The 21,869-nt window shown below is 36.5% G+C and overlaps 1 protein-coding gene across 3 annotated transcripts; it reads left to right on the top strand.

The window, feature by feature from the left end:
- Positions 1 to 1,752: 1,752 nt before the first annotated feature.
- FAM216B (family with sequence similarity 216 member B) lies at positions 1,753 to 14,226 on the top strand. 3 transcript variants are annotated; one of them, XM_081128916.1, is made up of 4 exons: positions 1,753 to 2,141; positions 3,822 to 3,997; positions 6,244 to 6,364; positions 12,921 to 13,253. In XM_081128916.1, exons 2-4 carry the CDS (start codon positions 3,899 to 3,901, stop codon positions 13,103 to 13,105), a joined length of 405 nt encoding a protein of 134 aa, XP_080985042.1. In that variant the 5' UTR covers positions 1,753 to 2,141; positions 3,822 to 3,898; the 3' UTR covers positions 13,106 to 13,253. The 3 variants fall into 3 exon arrangements, with proteins under 3 accessions (XP_080985042.1, XP_080985044.1, XP_080985043.1); XM_081128918.1 differs by having other exon boundaries at positions 1,766 to 2,141; positions 3,891 to 3,997; positions 12,921 to 13,228; XM_081128917.1 differs by having other exon boundaries at positions 1,938 to 2,141; positions 3,885 to 3,997; positions 12,921 to 14,226.
- The last annotated feature ends 7,643 nt before the right edge of the window (positions 14,227 to 21,869 follow it).

Raw genomic sequence — 21,869 nt, forward strand, 5'->3', positions numbered from 1 at the left:
ATGCACCTTTCCTACTGATAGTTAACGTTCTATTCTCTATAGCAATTAAGGGATGGGTGTTTCTATTGTTTTGTTGTTTTTTGGGTTTTTTTGCGGTCAGTTTTAAACTCTTCTGAAAAGTCTAGCTAAGGACTCTTTGTGAGAACAACTTCTTTTGTCCAAAACTGATTATATGCATTGTTTTGTCATTATTAAATCTTAAGATATTGTCCAAAGATGCATATCTCATTCTTTGACACCATCGATAGAGCTAGTTAATTATCTTTTATTTTGTCTTTTCTTATGAAAATTCTAAACTTAAGTGGCATAGACAAACATTATATGTTTTAAGTCCTTCAGCCTTCTGCCTGACTTCATAGATCCTAGAGGTATCTCTCAGATTTTAGGTGATGGTATCCCCATGTGTTGGATAGTGTTCATTGTCTCTCAGCTTTGTATTTAACCTTCTCTTTACCACAATAGTTGGAAGGCGGCAAGACACATTTTGAAAAATCCTTCACCAGCTGGCATCCAATGGGAGGTAGGAAAAGAAAACCTGGATACAAGGAGAAGCCATTTTCATGGTTTCTGCAGGCATCTGTGGCAGTGGAGGCAACAGCAAGCACATCAGCAACAGCAGCAGCAGGGGTAGTGACAATGGTGATCACAAATGCAACATCCGCAGCTTTGGAAAGAAGATAGAAGCAAGGGTGGCTGGTGACTGGTGCGTCCTGGGTTGCTGCTCAGGCAGTAGTGTCCCAACAGAAGCAGCCTCAGGGATGCAGTGTTCACGGACTCTGGGTAAAATCATTTTCCTCTGCGTGTTCCAGCTCTAGGTGTGATCATATTTGAGTGTAATTACCAATGTTTGGATCAGCTAATCTTTCTTGTTTTGCTTCTCTGGCCTATTCGAATACTTTTGTAACAGATTCCTTACATCAAACTCCTTCTCCATTGAACACCTAGATCTGTTTCTGTTTTTCTGATTGGGCGGAGACTAATGCACACTGTTCTGAATCAGCATGTGTGGGTAACAGTCAGCATATGTGTTCTGTCCCAGAAGGCATTTCATCATTTCCTGGAAAAACATTCAATGAAGACTCAGTTGACAACGTCAACTCTGCATGCAACTTTTCTTTATCTCTCAGTAGAGAATCACCAAACTTGCAGGTCCAGTGAGAGGTTTTGTGACATTTACTGGCATTTATGGACTCTTGTGTGTGCCATCTTTATTCCCCAGAAGATTTGCATTTAAATAATTTTAAAATGCAGACTTTTTGTATCTGTTGAGTCCTTCCTCCTTTAAGCTATACAATTTGTAAATCTTATCTCCCTGTGTTTTTCTTCCTCTTAGCCTCCAAGAATTTTTAATTTGTGGTTTTCTTTTGGCATGCTTCTTCTATTCTCTCTAAGGACTTTTTAATCTTTGCAGATAAAGCTGGCATTCATAGAGGATTCTCAAGAAAGAAAGGAAGTTTGTAAGAATAATGCTAGCCCAGGGGAAGGGATAGGATTGCTCTCATGAATCAGGTTAAAATATGAGACTTACGCTGAAGACATCAGTGTGGCAAGAATCTTGTGCCATAGGTTCATTACCATCATATGTAGCCTCTATCCAAGATCAAATACGGAAGATATACTCCTCCAAAAATTAAGAAAGGAACATTATCTTGAACTATGCGACAATTCCGTAGGTTACCACAGTCAAATTCATGCCTGTACCTTTATATTTAGGTTCTTTCATTATTCTGAGCAATGGGGGTGGGGACTACTGACTCCAAATCTGGGAAATATTCATGTAATGGCCTGTTGTTTCAATGGATTACTTGATCTTTAACATTCAGCCTCTCTGTCTCCATGTACTTTCCTCCCCTATGTCTGCATGTGACACAGATATGATAAATTTAGAAGTTGACGCATGATTAGACACTAAATTTGGAAGAAAAAAATTTAACTGTGCAGTTGAATGTTGTCCAGAAGCAGAAAAAGGCATGAGGCCAAATTCCCCCGGCTCTTTGTTTCATCACATGATGTTGCTTGGATATCAGCTTATCAACAGATTGAATTTTCACCCCCACCACTGCAAGAAGAAAGAGACCTTGTAAAAAATTACTTGGAATATGAATGAAGGCTTTTAAAAAAGGGGGAGACAACAATACAAGGTAAGTTTCTTTTAAGCAAGCATGCTTTTTTTATTTCAGATATAAGTTATTTTGTAATTTTTTCCTCCTGAATTCCCATTTAATCAAACTTTGTCAGGTACAGACCACTTGAATAGGTAAGATGGGCTTTCTCAGCAATAGCTCAAGAAAAGCACACATAAATTGTTGCCATGAGAAATATCATCAGTCATTTTCTTATGCTATTTAAGAAAAGAAGAAATATTTCCAGCTTTGAAAAATATTTATGCTCTGCTCTACAGATCTGGAAAATGGGAGAAGGGATATTGAAGTGATTTGAGTACAGGACTTCTATCACAGAAGACATTAAAAGAATATATCTTGGTTATGGTTTCTGGAATGCACGTTGAAAGAAAACAGTATTAAATAAAATATTTATAGTTTGACTTATAAGTTCTTATCATGGAAACAAGATACATGGAGATACTGACTGATGTTTTCCTAACATATTTCTCTTTTGGAATGACTGAGCCTGAGGTCTGTGAACTCAGAACCAAAGTTTTCTCACATGTTAAAATACTTCTTAAGTGTGTGTTCATGTGTTCGCTTGTATGCATACATGTGCATGAGCATACAATAGAGCAGAGGAGAGAAAGAAGGAGCTGGAATAAAGTGAGAGCATTCCATATTCACGATCTCAGTTAATCACACAACCTGATGAGGTAGGCATTGTTGCCAGGGGCAAAACTGTGAACAGAGGGGGAAATGCTCAGTGTTTCCATTCTGTGCCTTGGCAACCTCATTCCAATATGTCTATTCTTCTTAGATTGTTAATATTTTAATTATTATGTACTCCTCAGATTCTAAATCCTAAATCACATGGAAAGGAGTCTTACTCATAAGCAGGTGTGACTTCATTTTGTATCTTTGTCAGGCAAGTGGCAAAAAAATGTGGCTAGGTTTAATAGTTGCTTTTTAGTATGACGCTATAAAATTGCAAATCTAAATGTGCAAGAAATGGATAATGATGTAAAGGTATACTATACTGCCACTAAATATGAGCTGGGAAAATGCATAATACGTAGAGCATGATCTCTCTTTTCTAAAATCACAAACAATGAACCCAGAAAAAATTAATAAAAGGAAATCAATCAAATTCCAACAATAGTTATGAGCAGTTAGATTATGGTTGATGTTATTTTTTTCAATTTTTAATTATTTCTGAATTTTCCATAATGATATCTATTAATTTTAGAATCAGAGAAGATAATAAATGTTTGAAAATTTCAATAAGTAACTGCTGTGACATGGTATGGCTCTACAAACTACCTGTTTCAAACAGAGTTAAGCACATGGACATAGGGCTCTGAATTATTCCTCCCATAAAAAAGAGATGAGAATAGAGCCCGGGCAGGGTAGCTCAGCTGGTTAGAGCATCGCCTGATATGCCAAGGTTGTGGGTTTAATCCCTGATCCCTGGTCAGGGCACATACAAACATCAACCAGTAAATGCATAAATAAGTGGGACAACAAATCAATATTTCTCTCTCTCTCTCTCAAAAAATCAATTTAAAAATAATAAAATTTAAAAATGATGAGAATTAGGAAAAGCATAGAACTAAGCAGTCTGGTGAGGTCCCTTACTTGGAAACATGTAAGAAAAGTTCTCATTCTTTGAAAGACATAAGATTTATTTATTTACTTGCTTACTTATTTACTTAGGCGCATTCTCAAAATTGGCTGAACCAAATGCAATCTTACGCTGTGCCTTGTTGTCCCTGGGAGGTACAGGATAAAGAATGGGAGGAAAACGGAAAAGACAACGAAAGCCTCGGAATGGTGCACAGATTCCTTGCATTCGAGTCCCTCCGTCTGCCTGTGACACTTCATTAATGAAGGTACAGCCTTATTCACAGATGAGGGGACCTTGATTGTCTCTCCTTCAAGGCTTGAGGAATCTCTATGTCTTCGTTTGGCCAGCATTTGGGAAAACACTGAGCCTAGTGCAGCGCTCAGAGCAGGCTGAGAGCGTGTGTGAGGGAGTAAATGAGCGTGGCTGCCCTAACCCTAGGCCCACCCCGGCGACGGGAATCTCACTGACCGACCGCACGCTGGCTCCTGGCTAGAGAGTCAAGTTCGCTCCTTTCAGTAAAAATTAGTTCAAGTCATTCTCATCAACATTCTTTGTAAACATTTCAGTTCTCTGCCACCCCCTCAAAAAGGAATACGCAACTGGATAAGCATGTTAGAAATGTCATTGTTACTTCTTGTTTTGGAAGCTGATAGTTCTACTAAGGAAAAGTAGAGTTTTTCTTTTTATTAAATAAAACCATAACGTTTAAAGTTTTATCTTATATAATGGAAACTCCCATTGCATGTTGGAGTTTTGCTCTTGAAATTGGCTTGGAATTTTCATGTTATATTGCTCTCAATCATTTGAAAAGGCTTAATTAGGAATCCATATTCTTCTTCAAATGTATTATCTTTGAAAACATTTAATTCAGAAACCCTAAAGCTGAAATGATGTCTCGAATTGTGAAGTACTTGGTTTTGCTGCTTTCACTCTGGACCTCAAAAACACACACAAAACAACCAAACAAAAACTGATCCACATATTTCAACTCCACACAAAATTTCTAACAGATAAAAGTCACTTTATTTTTATAAATAAATATCTTAGGTTTAGATTTAAAACATGGTTATCAACTAGATTTTAAAACTTTGTCATTGTTTTGATTTTTTTGGCCTGGGGTGAACTTATTTTATCTTGATTTTTCTAGAATGTTGATGTCACTATCTCAGTTTCCCCACCTGCATATAATAAGCACTTAAGATATATTAGGTGTATAATAGTAATTGAAGCCCAGGCCCTTTTGTTTTTCCCTAGAAGAGATGGCAGCCTTCTGAATGGTCTCCACACCAGTGGTCTGTTTTCCTTTAAGCTCATTCTCCACAGCAGGGCCAGAATGATCTTTCTAAAATGCAAATCTGGTCAGCTTAAGGTGTGACATTTTGGGGCTGGATAATTCTTTGTCTTAAGAGCTGGAGGTTCAGCAGCATCCCTGGCCTCTACTCACTGAATACCAGTAGCATCCCCCAAATTCCCCCAGACATTGCCAAACGTCTCTTGAGGGCCAAAATCACTCCTATTGAGAACCACTGCCTTAAAGACCTTCAATGGTTCCTCATAAAAAAAAAAAAGGGGGGGGGGGCAATCTTTAAACTCAACATAGCACAAAAGGTTTCCACAATCTTCCCCTGCCCAACTCTATAGCCTTTTCCAGCTCAGACTCTATATTCTGGCTAAAGTAAAGGAAAAGTCTGCTTCCCAATATATACAGATATGTGTGCCCTATAAGAAAAATTGTACCACTTTCTCCCTCTAATTAGCCCTTCTTTTTCTTCTAGTCAGATGGTTCTCAAATTTTAGTGTGCATGTATCAGAATTACCTGGAGGACTTGTTAAAGTTCAGAGTGCTGGGCCCCACCCCCGGAGTTTCTGATTCTATAGATCTGGGATAGTGCCTGAGAATCTGCATTTCTAACAAGTACCAGGTGATGCTGATGCCTTTTAGGACCAGGATTCTAGTCCCTTTAGGGACTTCCTATTCACCCTAAAGACTAGATGTGTTGATCTTCTCATTTAGGAACTTTCCTTGACTGCTGCACGCAGAGTTCCTTTTTCTTTCTGTTGAACCCTTAGCACATTACTCATCTATTCATCTGCCTATATCCCCTGCTTACTGACAACTCAGTGGAAAGTTCTCTTTTACCCATCCCGAGGCCTGGCATACTTCAGGGCCTGTGTAGATTCTCACAGCCTACCTTCCTCAAAAAGGACTATAATAGATACATTTTAAAAACTAAAAAATCCTTGGATCTCCCTCAGCCCAATACTTTGACCTACTTACCTAGAACCTTTTACTTAGCCATTTCACCTTTATTCAGGCCAGTGGAAGATTGTTTAAGTAAACTAAGTAAGGAAACGACCCAATTGTTGTTTTGTGAGAGAGGAGAGCGAGGAGTGAGAGCGAGAGCAAGAGTGAGAAGCATCTTATTTAGGGAAAGTCAGCTTTGAATACATCACACTCTTAACTCTATAAACTTCACCAGCTCATCAGAATCACCTGCTGTGCTTTGATAGGACCTAACCCGGGGGCAGCAGCGCTACTTTTACAGCATCATGAGGATTTACAACTCCAGGTCCCAGTGGGAGGCCCTGCAGACCCGCTATATTCACAGCCTTCAGCTCCAGCAGCTGCTTGGTGAGTTTAACTACCTGACCTGGACCAAATGCCTCAAGAAGGGACTCTTGCACTGCAGCCAGAAGTCAAGTTTCCTGATAAAAAAAATTCAAGCAGAATGTTCTCTGTCAATGGCTATTTTATCAATGTGGTTTTTTTAAAAAAAGTATTCCAGACATTAGAAAGCAAGGTTCTATGCGTAAATTAAGAGGGTTTAAAGAAATTGGAGGACAGATTATTATGAAATGTCAGCAACTCTGAGATTTACAGGAACTTGATCTAGTGGAAACAGCCATGGCCTCAGGCAGATGGTCTGGGCTCAAACCACAGCTCAGCCCCTTGCTGGTTGTGTGAACTCAAGAGATTTGGTTTACTCACAACAGGAATATTTATACTGTTGAACATTTACCATGTTCCAGACATTGTGTGGGGAGCTCTACATGTACTTTCTCATTTTCTCCCCACTTCACAGCTGTGGGAAACTGCAGCTCAGCAGGTTACATAACTTGATCAAGATCACACAAATAGTAAATGTCAGTTAGGACCATGGCCTACAAAGGTTATGAATTTTCATCCCCATGCTATGCTCTCCCTCCTCTTTCATGAACCTTGTGGGATTTTATGAAGCACAAATGAAATAATGGTTCTGAAAGACCTTCATAGGTCATAAGCGACAACCTACAGTAATTGTTGTGAAATCTCTTTTCTTCTCAAAAATGTTTTCAGTCTTCAGCTCCTCTCTATTACATACATCTCCTAACTCACATAGAGGTTTATTTATTTATTTATCTTCCTAAACTGTTATAGAATAGTGAGAAGCTAGGAAAACTCCTAAGCAAATGGAATAGGGAAACTGAGACAAGAAAGTTAAACATGGCCAAACAGTTTGGGGAGCTTGCAGGTAGCTTGTAAATAATAACAAGCCATTATCTTCCTCAACCAAGGACACTTGAGAGCAAAGACTAAATACCCCCCCACCACTAACTAAAAGAATGCAAGAAAGGAGGGGGAAAGGAAGGGGGAGAAGAGGAGGAATCTTAATGTAACTAGAGAATACATAACTTAAATCATCCTAAACTAACTAAGAGACAGCAGAGAGGAGGGAGGCGGGTGGAGGAAGAGCACAGTCTTATCTCATCCCACTGTTTAAACAGAGAAGCCAGCAATCTTGGGATTGAATTGCCAGGGTCTTCTCGTAAATTCTGGGAAAGCCATAACAAAGTAAAAGGGAAAGAGACCTTCAGAGTTAACCTGTAGCAGGATATCTAGCAGAGAAATTTAAAAATCTGTAGGACAGAAAAGTATGTAAGGCAGAAACCTCCCACCACACTCACTCTTCAGATTAGCTGAGAGCCCATCCGTGCTTCCTGTTGGATGATAGATTTGCTTCCTTTACTTCTTTAATAAATTTGCATGCTTTACATTCTTTAATAAATTTGCTTTAACACAACTCAATTATCTGGAGTCATTTGTTTAAATTCATTCATATGAAAAGAAAAGAACAAAGGAGGGGACAGCCCTTTCCCTTCAACTCAGGGGGCTGTCCCATAGCACCTTTCCTGGTGTTTTGGGTGCCTGTAACAAAACTACTCATTTTGCGTTAGCACATCTACTTATACTGTTATTTCTGTATTTGTTCAAAAAGAAAAGATCTTTTTGCAAGTGATTTAATAACAAAAACAATAACAGTAGCTATCTTTTATTAGGTCTTCCTATATGCCAGCTACTGCTCTAAGCATGTTGCAAATATTATCTTACTTAAAATTCAAACATGTTTACATGGTGGATGCCTTTATAACCCACATTTTCCACAAGAGAAACTGAGACATGGATAAGTTAAAAATTTGATAAGGGTCATGTAACTAATAAATGGCAGAGTCAGGATTCAGCTGGTCACAATGATTGAAGTGTAGCAGAAACATCATCTGGTGGCTTTGTAAACCTGCTTAGAAGCCAATGAACCTAGAAGCAGAATAATCAATGTTTAGTGCACATAAAATCCACCTCTGTATGTTATTAAAATGCAAATTTTCCAAACCTAACTTTCCAAGTTTCCGATTTGAAACGTATTGTGAGTAGTACCAGAAATCTGCATTTTAAAAAAGCATTATCATTTACTTAATTTATTATATTTTTTATTGCATTTATTGAGGTTACACTGGTTAAAAAATTACATATGTTTCAGGAGTACAATTCTATAATACATCATCTGTACATTGTATTGTGTGTTCACCACCCAAAGTCATGTGTCTTTCCATCACCATTTATCCCCACTTGACTCTCTCCACCACCTTTCCCTCTGGTAGTGATCATATTGTTGTCTGTGTCTATAAGTTTTTGTTTGTTTTGCTTAACTCCTTAAGGTTTTTCACCCAGCCCCCAGTCACCCTCCCCTCTGACAGCTGTCAGTCTGTTCTCTGTACCTATGGGTCTGTTTCTATTTTGTTTGTTTATTTTATTCATTAGATTACACTTATAAATGAAATCAAATGGTGTTTGTCTTTCTCTGACTGGCTTATTTCACTTAGCATAATACTCTCCAGGTCCATCCATGCTGTTCCAAAGGGTAAGATTTCGTTCTTTTTTTATAGCCCAGTAGTATTCCATTGTGTAAATGTACCACATCTGTTTTATCCATTCATATACTGAATCACACTTGGCTATTGTAAATAATGCTGCAATGATCATAGGGGTGCATATATTCTTTCAAATTAGTGTTTTGGGTTTTTGCGGTTATATTCCCAAAAGTGGAATTGCTGGCTCATAAGGCAGTTCCATTTTTAATTTTTTGAGGCAACTCCATAAGGCTTTCCACAGTGGCTGCACCAATCTACCTTCCCCCCAAGAGTGCACAAGGGTTCCCTTTTTTCCACATCCTCCCCGACACTTGTAGTTTGTTGATTTATTGATGATAATCATTCTGAAAGGTGTGAGGTGATATCTCATTGTGGTTTTATTTTGCATTTCTCTGATGATTAGTGACTCGAGTATCTTTTCATGTGTCTACTGGCCATCTGTATGTCCTCCTTAGAGAAGCGTCTATTCAGGTTCTTTCCCCATTTTTTAAATTGATCTGTTTGGTTTTCTGGTGTTGAGTTTTATAAGTTCTTTATAAATTTTGGTTATTAACTCCTTATCAGATGTATCATTGACGAATATGTTCTCCCATTCAGTGGGTTGTCTTTTCATGTTATAGATGGATTCCTTTGCTATGCAAAAACTTTTTAGTTTCATGTAGTCCAATTAATTTATTTTTCCTTTTGTTTCCCTTGCTCTGGTCTCTCTGTTGTGTTCTGTTGATCTATACGTCTATTTTTATGCCAGTACCATGCTGTTTCAGTTACTACGGCCTTGTAGTTGATGTGGTTTGATATCTGGTAGTGTGATTCCTCCAACTTTGTTTTTCTTTGTCAAGATTGTTGTGGCTGTTCTGGGTCTTTTGTGGTTCCAAATAAATTTTTGGAATATTTTTTCTAGTTCTGTGAAATACATCATCGGTATTTTGATAGGAATTGTGTTGAATCTATAAACTGCTTTGGGTAGTATGGATATTTTAATGATGTTAATTCATTTTATTCAGGAACACAGTATATGCTTCCACTTATTTATAGCATCTTTAATTTCATTCCTCAGTACAGATCTTTTACATCCTTAGTTAAATTTATTCCTAGATTTTGGGGGGTTTTGATTCAATTGTAAATGTCATTTTCTTTGTTTCCCTTTCTGAAAGTTCATCATTGGTGTATGCAAATGTAACTGATTTCTGGATATTTATTTTGTATCTGGCTACTTTACTGAATTCATCTATCAGTTCTAGTAGTTTTTTGTGGAATATTAGGCTTCTCTACATACAGTATCATGTCATCTGCAAATAATGACAGTTTTACTTCTTCCTTTCCAATTTGGATACTTTTTATTTCTTCTTCTTGTCTGAAAGCTGTGGCTAGGACTTCTAGTACTACATTGAATAAAAGTGGTGAAAGTAGACATCCCAGGTTTTTCTCATTCTTAAGGGAAATGCATTTAGTTTCTACCTTTTGAGTATGAGGTAAGCTGTGGATTTGTTGTACATGGCCTTTATTATGTTGAGATATATTTCCTCTATTCCCAATTTGCTGAGAGTTTTTATCATAAATAGGTGCTGGATTTTATCAAATGCTTTTTCTGCATCTATTGATATGACCAAGTTATTTTTATCCTTCATTTTGTTTATGTGATTCAATATTCACATTATTGATTTGTGGATATTGTATCAACCTTGCATCTCCAGAATAAATCCCACTTGATCATTTTCATGTATTACTGACTCTGGTTTGCTAATATTTTGTTGGGGATTTTAGCATCTATGTTCATCAGGGATATTGGTCTATACTTTTCTTTCTTTGTAGTGTCTTTATCTGGTTTTGGAATTAGGGTAATGCTGGCCTCTTAAAATCAGCTTGGGAGTATTCCCTTCTCTTAAAATTTTTCTATAGTTTGATAAGGATAGATGTTAGTTCTTTCAATGTTTGGTAAAATTCACTTGTGAAGCCATCCAGTCCAGGACTTTTGTTTGTTGTGAGTTTTTTGATTACTGATTTGATTTCATTAATTGTAATTGGTCTATTCAGATTTTTTTATTCTTTCTGATGCAGTTTTGGAAAATTGTATATTTCTGTGGAGTCAGTTGTTACTTCTTCTCTTTCATTTCTGAGTCTGGTTAAGGGTTTGTCAATCTTGTTTATCTTTTCAAAGAACCAGCTCTTGGTTTCATAGATCTTTCATGTGTTTTTTTTTTATACTCTATTTTATTTCTTCTCCTATCTTTATTATTTTTTACCTTCTACTCACTTTAGGCTTTGTTAGTTGTTCTTTCTCTAGTTCCTTTAAGTGTAAATTTATATATTTCTTGTTTCTTCAAGAAATGCTATGAATTTCCCTCTTTGGACTGCTTTTGCTCTGTCACATAGATTTGGGGGTTGTGTTCTCATTTTCATTTGTTTCAAGGTATATTTTGATTTTTTCTGTGATCTCATTATTATCCCATTCATCATTTAGTAACATGTTATGGCAATGTTTTTGTGTATTTTTCAGTTTTTTTTCTTGTGACTGATTTCTACTTTCATACCATTTTGGTCAGAGAAGATGCTTGATATAATTTCAATTTTTAAAAATTTATTGAGACTTATTTTGTTTCCTAACATATGGTGTATCCTAGAAAATGTTCCATGTGCACTTGAAAAGAATGTATCTTCTGCTGCTTTGGGGTGAAATGCTCTGAAGATATCTATTAAATCTATCTGATCTTGTGTGTCATTTAAGGTTACTGTTTCCTTGTTGATTTTATTTCTGGAAGATTTATCCATTGATATCAGTGGGGTGTCAAAGTATTTTATTATGACTGTGTTACAGTTGATCTCTCCCTTTATGCCCATCAAGATTTGTTTTATATATTTAGGTGCTCCTATGTTGGGTGCATAATGTTTACGAGGGTTATATCCTCTTGTTGGATTTCTCCTTTTATCATTATGCAGTGACCTTCTTTGTCTCTTATTATAGCTTTTGTTTTAAAGTTTATTTTGTCTGGTATAAGTATTGCTACTCCAGCTTTTTAAAATTTCCATTTGCACTAAAATATTTTTTTAAAGTATTATTAAAAGTGGTCTTAGCCAGATGATTGTGTAGGTGGTCTGCAGGCTGTATCTTAAAAATTAACAATTAACAGCATTAAACTGTCCATACCACCCAAAGTAATCTAAAGATTCAATGCAATCCCTGTTAAAATAGCATAAGCATATTTCACAGATCTAGAACAAATATTCCAAAAATTTATGGAACCAAAAAAGACCCCAAATAGCCTCAGAAGTTTTGAGAAAGAAGAACAAAGTTAGAAGGATCACAATATAGATATCAAATTATACTACAAAGCCATTGTAATCAAGACAACCTGGTATTGGCACAAGAACAGACATATAGAGCAATGGAACAGAACAGAGACCTCAGAAATTGACCCATACCAATAACATCAATTTATATATGTGTGTGTAAATATATATATATATATATATTGTTTAATACTCTCCGGAGGATATTTTTTCCATTGATTTTTTTAAAGAGAGACTGGAGGGGAGGGATGGAGTGGGAGAGAGACAGAAACATTGATTTGCTACCTCTCAAATGTGCTCCAGTGGGAAGTGGGGGCATCTGTAACACTGTTAAATAAATAAATAAATAAATAAATAAATAAATAAATAAATAAATACAGAGAGATTGAATATATCTGTTTCTGGATTGAAGAAAGTTTTGCTACTGATGATAATCAATTCACATGAAGATTCTTGGCTCAAGTCCCTGTCCAAATGATCTGTCATGATAATCAATAACTGTGTATTTATTAATCTACTGAATGATAAATGCAAATGAAGAAAAACATACTTCCTGTCTTAATAAATCATACAATCTGGATATGCTAAATACAATTGTTTCTATCCTGCAAAGTAGAAGAAATTTTGTGAATCTCTGAGTATTTGCAGTGTTGTTCACTTATTTGTTTTGTAAAATTGTTGACCTTAAAGTTTCTCTCACTTTTTCCCCCCAGGTTATATTACTCAACAGGAAGCCTTGACTTGTGTTGCTGTACTTAAAGATTCAACCAAGAAAGCCTCAGCCAAGGTAGTTCCTCAAAGAACCATCCCCCGAAGGGCTTCAGCCATGACAAGAACATGGCTACCAGCATTCCCTGTGTCTGTGGTTCGACCCAGGACCAAAAGTGCAAGGCTCTGATCTTTGAGAACCAAGACTTTACACAAGCTCTCAAACAGGCAGTTTGCTCATGTACCTGGCATCTAGCAAGTGTGTAGTGTATATTTGTTGAATGAGCATAAATAAAAACTCATACAAAACCACAAATAAAAATAATCTTTCTCCCATGAACATAAATTTTACCAGCAAGACAAGTTGAGAGGTTTAAGAGCAATGGAGCTAAGAGTAAATAAGCCTTTCACTTCACATATAATTTATAGAGTAAAATGGCATTTGAAGCTTTCAAAGTAAAAGCTTCTTTGGAATTAGAACCTCCCAGTGAAGTCCCAAGAACTGTGAAAGGGAAAAATTCATCAGAGGGTTCCAAATCCCCTATCACTGGATGACCATTCCCTGAAAGCTACCCACTGCACATATTGAAAACACCCAAACAAACACAGAGTTAACAGGGAGCAGGCAGGGCTTCTGAAGCCATATCTTCACAGCCACAACTGGACTATACATTTCCATGTCTTTCTTCTTTTTTTTTCTTCCCCATCAAGACACAACAATCAACTTGGCCCCAAATCTTCTGGTTCTAGCCAGGCTCAACAATCTCTTTGAGTTATCTTAAAACTTGGACTTATCCACCTGCCACATCTGGGTTCATTCTGCATGCTGTAATTGACCTTCACATGAGTAAGAAAATTCATCTTACTCCATGCAGCTAAAGATACACTCTCATCAGAACAAAAATAGCACACACAAAAAAACAAATTTTAAGTCTAACCTTCCCACAGACTTGATGGTTTTAAGTAAAGCACAAAAGACTATGCAAACAAGCAAAAAATGAGCTTGTTCTTTGAAAAGATAAACAAGACTGAAAAACCTTTAACTAGACACATCAAGAAAAAAGAGAAAGGACCGAAATAAATAAAATCAGAAATGAAAGAGGAGAAGTAACAACTGACACCACAAAAACACAACGGATTGTAAGAATATATTATGAACAACTATATGCCAACAAATTGGATAATTTGGAAAAAATAGATAAATTCCTAGAAACACACAAACTTTCAAAACTGAATAAGAAGAATTTAAAAAATTCTGAATAAACCAATTACAACTAATAAAATTGAAGCAGCAATAAAAAACTCCCAAGACAAAAGTCCTGGAATGAATGGTTTCATAGGTGAATTTTACCAAACATTGAAAAAAGAACTAATACCTCTCCTTCTGAAACTATTCTAAAAAATTCAAGAGGAGGGAAAACTGCCAAGATGTTTATATGAAGCCAGCATTAACGTAATTCCACAGCCAGATAAAGACACTACAAAGAAAGAATTATAGGTCAATATCCATGATGAACATAGATGCTAAAATTCCCAACAAAATATTAGCAAACCAGAGTCAGTAATGCATTAAAATGTATTACATACATCATAATCAAGTGGGATTTATTCTGGAGATGCAATGTCAAATCAATAATGTGGATATTGAACCACATAAACAAAATTAAGACTAAAAATAACTTGATCATATTAATAGTTGCAGAAAAAGCATTTGTTAAAATCTCATATATGATAAAAACTCTCAGCAGAGTGAGAATGGAGGGAACATACCTCAACATAATAAAAGCCATATATGACAAACCCACAGCCAACATCATACTTAAAGGACAAAAATTAAAAGTGTTTTCCTTAATATCTGGAATAGACAAGGATGTCTGCTTTCACCACTTTTATTCAACATAGTACTGGAAGTCTTAGCCACAGCTCTCAGACAAGAAGAAGAAATAAAAGGCATCCAAATTGGAAAGGAAGAAGTAAAACTCTCATTTTTGCAGATGACATGATACTATAAATAGAGAACTCTAAAGATTCTACACAAAAAACTACTAGAATTGATAAATTAATTCAATAAAATAGCAGGATACAAAATAAATATCCAGAAATCAGTTGCATTTGTATACATGAATGATGAACTATCAGAAAGGGAAACAAAGAAAACAACCCATTTACATTGCATCAAAAAACTCCAAAAATCTAGAAATAAATTTAACCAAGGATATAAAAGTCCTGTACCTGGGAAATTATAAAACAATAAAGAATGAAATGAAGAAAATACAAATAAGTTGAAGCATATACCATGTTCATGAATAGGAAGAATTAATATTATTAAAATCTTGGACATTTCTCATAGCAACATTTACTCAAAGCAATTTCTATAGATTCAACACAATTCCTGTCAAGATACCAATGATGTGTTTCAGAGAACTAGAAAAATGTTTCAAAAATTTATATGGAATCATAAAAGACCGCAAATAGCCACAGAAATCTGGAGAAAGAGGAACAAAGTTGGAAGAATTATGCTACCTGATATCAGACTGTATACTACAATGCTATAGTAATCGAAACAGCATGGTACTGGCATAAAACAAACATATAGATCAATGGGACAGAATAGAGAGCCCAGAAATAAACCCAGGCCTTTACAGTCAATTAATATTTGAAAAAGAAGGCAAGAACACACAATGGGGTAAAGACAATTTATTCAGTAATGGTGTTGGGAAAATTGTACAGATACACACAAAAAAATGAATCTAGACCACCTTATTACACCATACACAAGAATAAACTCAAAATGGCTTAAAGACTTAAATGTAAGACTCAAAACCATAAAAATCCTAGAAGAAAACATAGGTAGTAAAATCTCAGACGTTTCTCATAGCAACGTTTTTTCAGATGTATCTCTCCAGGCAAGGGAAACAAAGAAAAAATAAATAAACACCAGGGACTACATCAAACTAAAAAGTTTTGCACCATAAAGGAAATCATCAACAAAATGAAAAGATAACCCAATGAATGGGAGAACATATTTGCCAATGATATATCTGATAAGGGGTTAATATCCAAAGTTTATAAAGAACTTATAAAACTCAACACCAAAAATACAAACAATACAATTTAAAAAACTGGCAAAGGACTTGAATAGACACTTCTCCAAAGAGGATATACAGATGGCCACTAGACATACAAAAAGGTGCTCAAGTCACTAATTGTCAGAGAAATTCAAATTAAAACCACAGTGAGGTATCACTTCACACCCGTCAGAGTGGCTATCATCAACAAATCAACAAACTACAAGTGTTGACAAAGATGTGGAGAAAAGAGAATGATTGGGCACTGTTGGTGGGAATGCAGACTTGTGCAGCCACTGAGGAAAACAGTATGAAGCTTCCTCAAAAAATTAAAAATGGACCTGCAGTATTACCCAGCAATTTCACTTCTGGGAATATATCTAAAGGCACCTGAAACACTAATTTGAAAGAATATATGCACCCCTATGTTCCCTGAAGAATTATTTACAATAGCCACCATTTAAAAGAAGCCCAGTTTCCATCAGTAGATGAGTGGATAAAAAAACATATGTTTATGTAATGGAGTACTACTTGGCTGTGAAAAAGAAGGAAATATTACTTTTTGAAAACAGCCTGAATGGGCCTGGAGAGTATTATGCTAAGTGCAATAAGCCTGTCAGAGAATGACAGATACTATATGATTTCACTTACATTTAGAATGTAATGAACAAAATAAACAAACAAACCAAACAGAAATAGACTCACAGATGCAGAAAACAGACTGACAACTCTCAGAAGGGAGGGTGATAGGGGAGCTGGGTGGAAAAGAGAAGGGATTAAGCAAATAAATAAAAACTCATAGACACAGACAACAGTGTGGTGATTACCAGAGGGGAAGAGAGTTAGGGGGAGGCAGAAGAAGGTAAAGGGGTAAATGGTGATGGAAGGAGACTTAACTTTGGGCAGTGAACACATAATACAATATAGAGATGATATATTATAGAATTATACACTTGAAATATATATACTTTTATGAACCTAAATGTTCAACCTCATAAAAGGAGTTGGTTTAGCAAGGAGTGTGCTAATATTGATATGAAAGGAAGAAACTGAAATATTACCAGAAAAAATATTTTAAATAACCCCCCAAACCTCACTGATGATTATTATCATCTCTCTGCTACCATTAACACAGAAAATATAAAAGTTACCATGAGATTCTTAAAACTCCCAATGCTGGTTCTGAGGTCCTATCTGAGTTTTCTTTGGGAAGACCAAGAACAAGGTCGGCCCACTTCACGTCAACAGGATGACTTGGGAAGGCCAACACTGACCTCACTGGGTTCATTCACTTAATTGTAAAGAATCTCCTTGAGTCTGCATGTGCTGGCCCTGACTCAGATACTCTAAGCAGTTTTACAGTTCTAAGTTGAGAATCATTAGGTAGACTAAAAGAAAAACAAAATATCAAATGGCACTGGGGTGAGCTGGAGGGCAGCCCTCCAGAGGTTGTGACATACCAAATTGGCCCATTCCAACCTCCCGTTGTTTCCACAATGGGGCTTTTATCCCTTTAAACTTCTTGCATGCACTTTTATTTTAGACTTTTTTTTTGATGGGCACAGATATTTGCCATGTAAACTTTAGCTAGTGATGCAGGATATCAAAGAAGCCACTTAGTATTCTGAACTGCATCCCTGCATCCCAAATCTCAGAAGCACCTTCTTTCTGATAGAGGATTTGAAAGTTAATTGGCAGGTGAATGTGACAAGCCCATAAGAAGGACAAATACGTCTAAGTAAGCATAGAAAGTCCCAGTTGTTGACTCTCCCTTCAGAAAAAATAATACCCTACCTCTTAAACCCCAGCCCAAAGCTTATAAAGAACATGGTTAATAATGTGCAGGGGGGAAAAGATGCTCATGTGAAAGGACACTGAGAAAGATGACCAAAGGGGAATCAAGGACAACCTGTAACTTTTAGGAAAGTCTACTACTTTGATCTATTGGAGACTATATTGCTGGTTTTCACAGTGTCAATAGACATCATCAGAAAGTTCTTGAGATCAGTGACCATTTCACTTGAAATTACTAGAACCTGCAACAGTGCCCGGTCTGTGGTAGGTAATCAATAAAATTTGTTGAATAATAATGACATGTTCAAAGGCTCTGCTATTCAGACTGGCCTCTGAGTTTGCGATGCTATTCCAGGGTCCCAGGAAAGCACAGCTACTGATGAGAAGCACCAGTAATTCATCAAGAACAGGTAACAGGAGTAGCCCATCTCAGGTGGGGGCAATAGGGGCACATTGTCAAGAATTTTGAAACAATAATAGAGCTGACTAGAAGCTAGTCTGCCTTCTGCCATCACCACGATCCAGAAATAATTCAAAACAATATCCGTGATAAAATATTCTTTCCCCCTAATTTTTTGTTGGTCTAAGTTCTAAACAAATGCCGAGGTTACTATCGAGTTTTAATAGTCTATATGTAAGCTTCAAAGTAGTCAAAGTAGCACATTTTTATTGCTTTCCTTTCAATAATCATTTTATTCTTTATGGAAAGTAATTCAGAGAACTCCCAACCCACACAGTATCAGCTCACATATCTCCAACCACTGTGGTACTATATATTCTTGCATTTAAATAATAGATTTGAAATGAATAGTGTATATCATGATTGTAAACACAAGAAATAGAACTTGAATTACTGAAATTCTTTATTCTATGCAGCCACTTGGGATTTTTCTGTTTTAAACAATTTTATTGAGGTACAATTTATATGCAACAAATGCACTTAAAGTTCAACGAGACTTGACCAATGTGTATAGTCACATAACCAGCACAACAACCATGATATAGGATGTTTCCATTACTCAAAAAATTTCCTATGTCCTTTTGTAGATGATCTTCTCCTCCCACCTCTGGCCCATGGAAATCACTGATCTGCTCTCTATCACTATAGTTTTGCTTTTTCTAAAATTTCACATAATTGAAATCACATTATGTAGTCTTTGTGTCTGGCTTCCCACCTATCATGATGCTACTGTGGGTCATCATGTTGCATGTACACGGGGCACAAAAATAAGTTTACGGTTTTCCTGTGGAAAAATAATACTATAATTAATAAATAATAATATAAGAATAAATTCTGTGTTTTGCCTACTCACAACTATAAACTTACATTTGCCTCACCCTGTATTAGTAGTTTGTTCCTTTTCATTGCCAAGTAGCATTTCAATGTGTGGATATGCTACAAGTTGCTTATCAACTCACTAGGTGATGAACATTTGGATTGTCTAACTCTGAACTATTACTGATAAAGCTGCTATAAATATTTTAATGTAAGCATTTATCTGAAGTTTTTATTTCTCTTAGATAGATACCTAGAAGTATGATTACTGACTCATAAGGTGGATTTAGGTTTAACTTTGTAAGATACTGCTTTAGTGTTTCCAAAGTGGCCACACAATTTTGCATTCCCACTAGCAATGTATAAGAGTTCTAGTTGTTCCACATCCTTGCAATATAAACCATTTTTCTTTTCTTTTCTTTTCTTTTCTTTTCTTTTCTTTTCTTTTCTTTTCTTTTCTTTTCTTTTCTTTTCTTTTCTTTTCTTCTTTTCTTTTCTTCTTTTCTTTTCTTTTCTTTTCTTTTCTTTCTTTCCTTTTTTTTTTTTTTTGTTTTTGGTATTCTAATGACTATGGCTGCTGGACAGAAGAAAACTTGGTTGGGTGAAAAATATTGTCACTTTTAATTATAGTCACCTTCTTACTTGGAACCATGGAAAATTTCAGGGAAGGAGATCATGATAGACTTTGGGGTGGCAATAATCTTGGAGGTTTAATAGAAGAAGTTTCAAAGTTTAGCAGTCAACCCTGATAAGGCAACTGTCTAGCTTATTTTTAAGGGAGGGAGGATTTTGAAGAAGTAAAGAAAAGAAACAACCTCTGCGGGGAGACCCACCTCTGGATAAAGCTGTGATGTGGGTTCAGTGTGTCCTCAGTAACTTCTCACTTGCCCTTATTTACATTGTTCTTCAGGTTTCACATCCAACAGATTACCATTCCCCCCAAATCTTTATGTACTGTATTAGTTACCTATTGCTGCATAGAGTTCCTCCAAAACTTAGTGACTTAAAACAATGTTTACTGTCTCACAGTTTCCATGGTCAGGAATCTGAGCATGCTTAGCGGGGGCTTCTGACTCGGGGTATCTCACAGACTGCAGTCAGCTTGATTATGGTGGTCTCATCTGTAGATTCAACTACAGAAAAATCCATTTCTGAGTTTACTCTTGTGCTTGTTGGCAGAATTTAGTTCTTTGGGGGCTGTTGGACTCAGTGTTCAGTTTCTTACTAGCTGTTGTCTAGAGGCCACTTTCAGTTCTCTGCCACATATACCTCTCAATAGGGAAGCTCACAAATGGGGACTTGCTTCATCAAAGTTAGAACACAAAAGAGAGGAAGAGGGATCCAAGTCACAGCCTTTCATTACCTAATCTTGGAAGTGACATCCATCATCTTTGCTGTGTTCTACTCATTAGAAACAAGTCTCTAAGTTCAATCCCCACAAAAAAGTAGTAGATTTCCCAAGGGGATAAATAGCAGAAGTTGGGCATCGTTGGGAGCCGTTTCAGAAGCTGTCTACTAAAGCCAGGACTAGGATAAGGAAAGGGTGCAAAGTGGAAGAGAATTCTCATTATTGCATAACCTGAGAGTGAATCCCATGTAGTCCCTCCCTAGACACCTCATTGTTGCACTTTAGCCTTGCTGTCTGCCACATGCACCTAGGCCCCTATGCTGACTTCTGATCACCAGTCCAGGCTCTCTGCCTAACTCATCCAGCCTGAGCCTGTTTCCTCAGACACCTGTCCATGCTGCACACTTTCTTCTTGCCATAACCCTCTCTTAAAACTTAGCTGTTTTGCATTCCATTCCTCCAACAACTGTTGGGGGAAAATGATTTTAGGTAAGCCTGGCATTTAATGATTGGTATCTAGTTCATATGTAATTTATACATGTAGAGCAGTGTTTATTAAAATGCAATCCATACACCAGACTCACTGAAGGTCTTTAAGGAAAATGCAAATTCTTTGGACTCCTCCTAGACCCAGTACACCAGAATCTGAGAGGTAGCATCCCAGATAATACTTGCACTTACTAAAGTGTGAAAACCCTTTGCATTTATGGAATGATTTCAGTAGTTATGATGCTTTAACCCTAATAAGATGAATTTATGTTTGGCAACTTTGGCAAAAATTTAGAAGCAAAGGTTATATGATGAGAGAGGCTTTTGGGGTAGAAGAAGTATCTCCTTAATAATGTTCAGTAGCCCATGTAAATACACTGCTTATTGTTTTTACTCAAAGCTAGGTAAAACCAATGGTTTGTTATAACAGTACTTGAATCTACTAAAATGATTTATTTTTCCTAGACTTGGTATTACTAACGATGCACTATAATTTTGAATGAATCCTGACTTGGTTTTCCCTCCCATTTCCTATATTGTGATGAAAGCAATAGGAACATGTCCAAGATTTTCTACACCCTTTCGATTAAAATGAGTTACTAATTGCAATAGTGCTTGTAGAGAAAATCATTACATTGGCCTTATTGACTCTGCTTTCCCCCTAAATTACAGTCTGTTGCCTGAAATGTAATCAACCCCTACGTTGGAAATCAATCCCTCTACCTCCAGAGAATTTTCCTGTATTTTTCTCCATATTAGGGCTATCATACCTTGCCAGTTACATGGTGGATTCATTCAGGTCAGAAGTAGAGGAAATCCCTATAGCTATTGGAAACCACAGCTTAGGTGTAGGTCAGAGGCAATTACCCAACTGTAGCTGAGCCAAACATTTAAATGGTGAATACTTTGAGTTCCCAACCATCCTCCGGCTCATGATGTGAGGCAAACCTGAGAGGAAACGAGTACATGTTTATAAACA

The sequence above is a fragment of the Miniopterus schreibersii genome (genome assembly GCF_964146895.1).
Source record: "Miniopterus schreibersii genome assembly, chromosome: 2".
Lineage (NCBI taxonomy): Eukaryota > Metazoa > Chordata > Mammalia > Chiroptera > Miniopteridae > Miniopterus > Miniopterus schreibersii.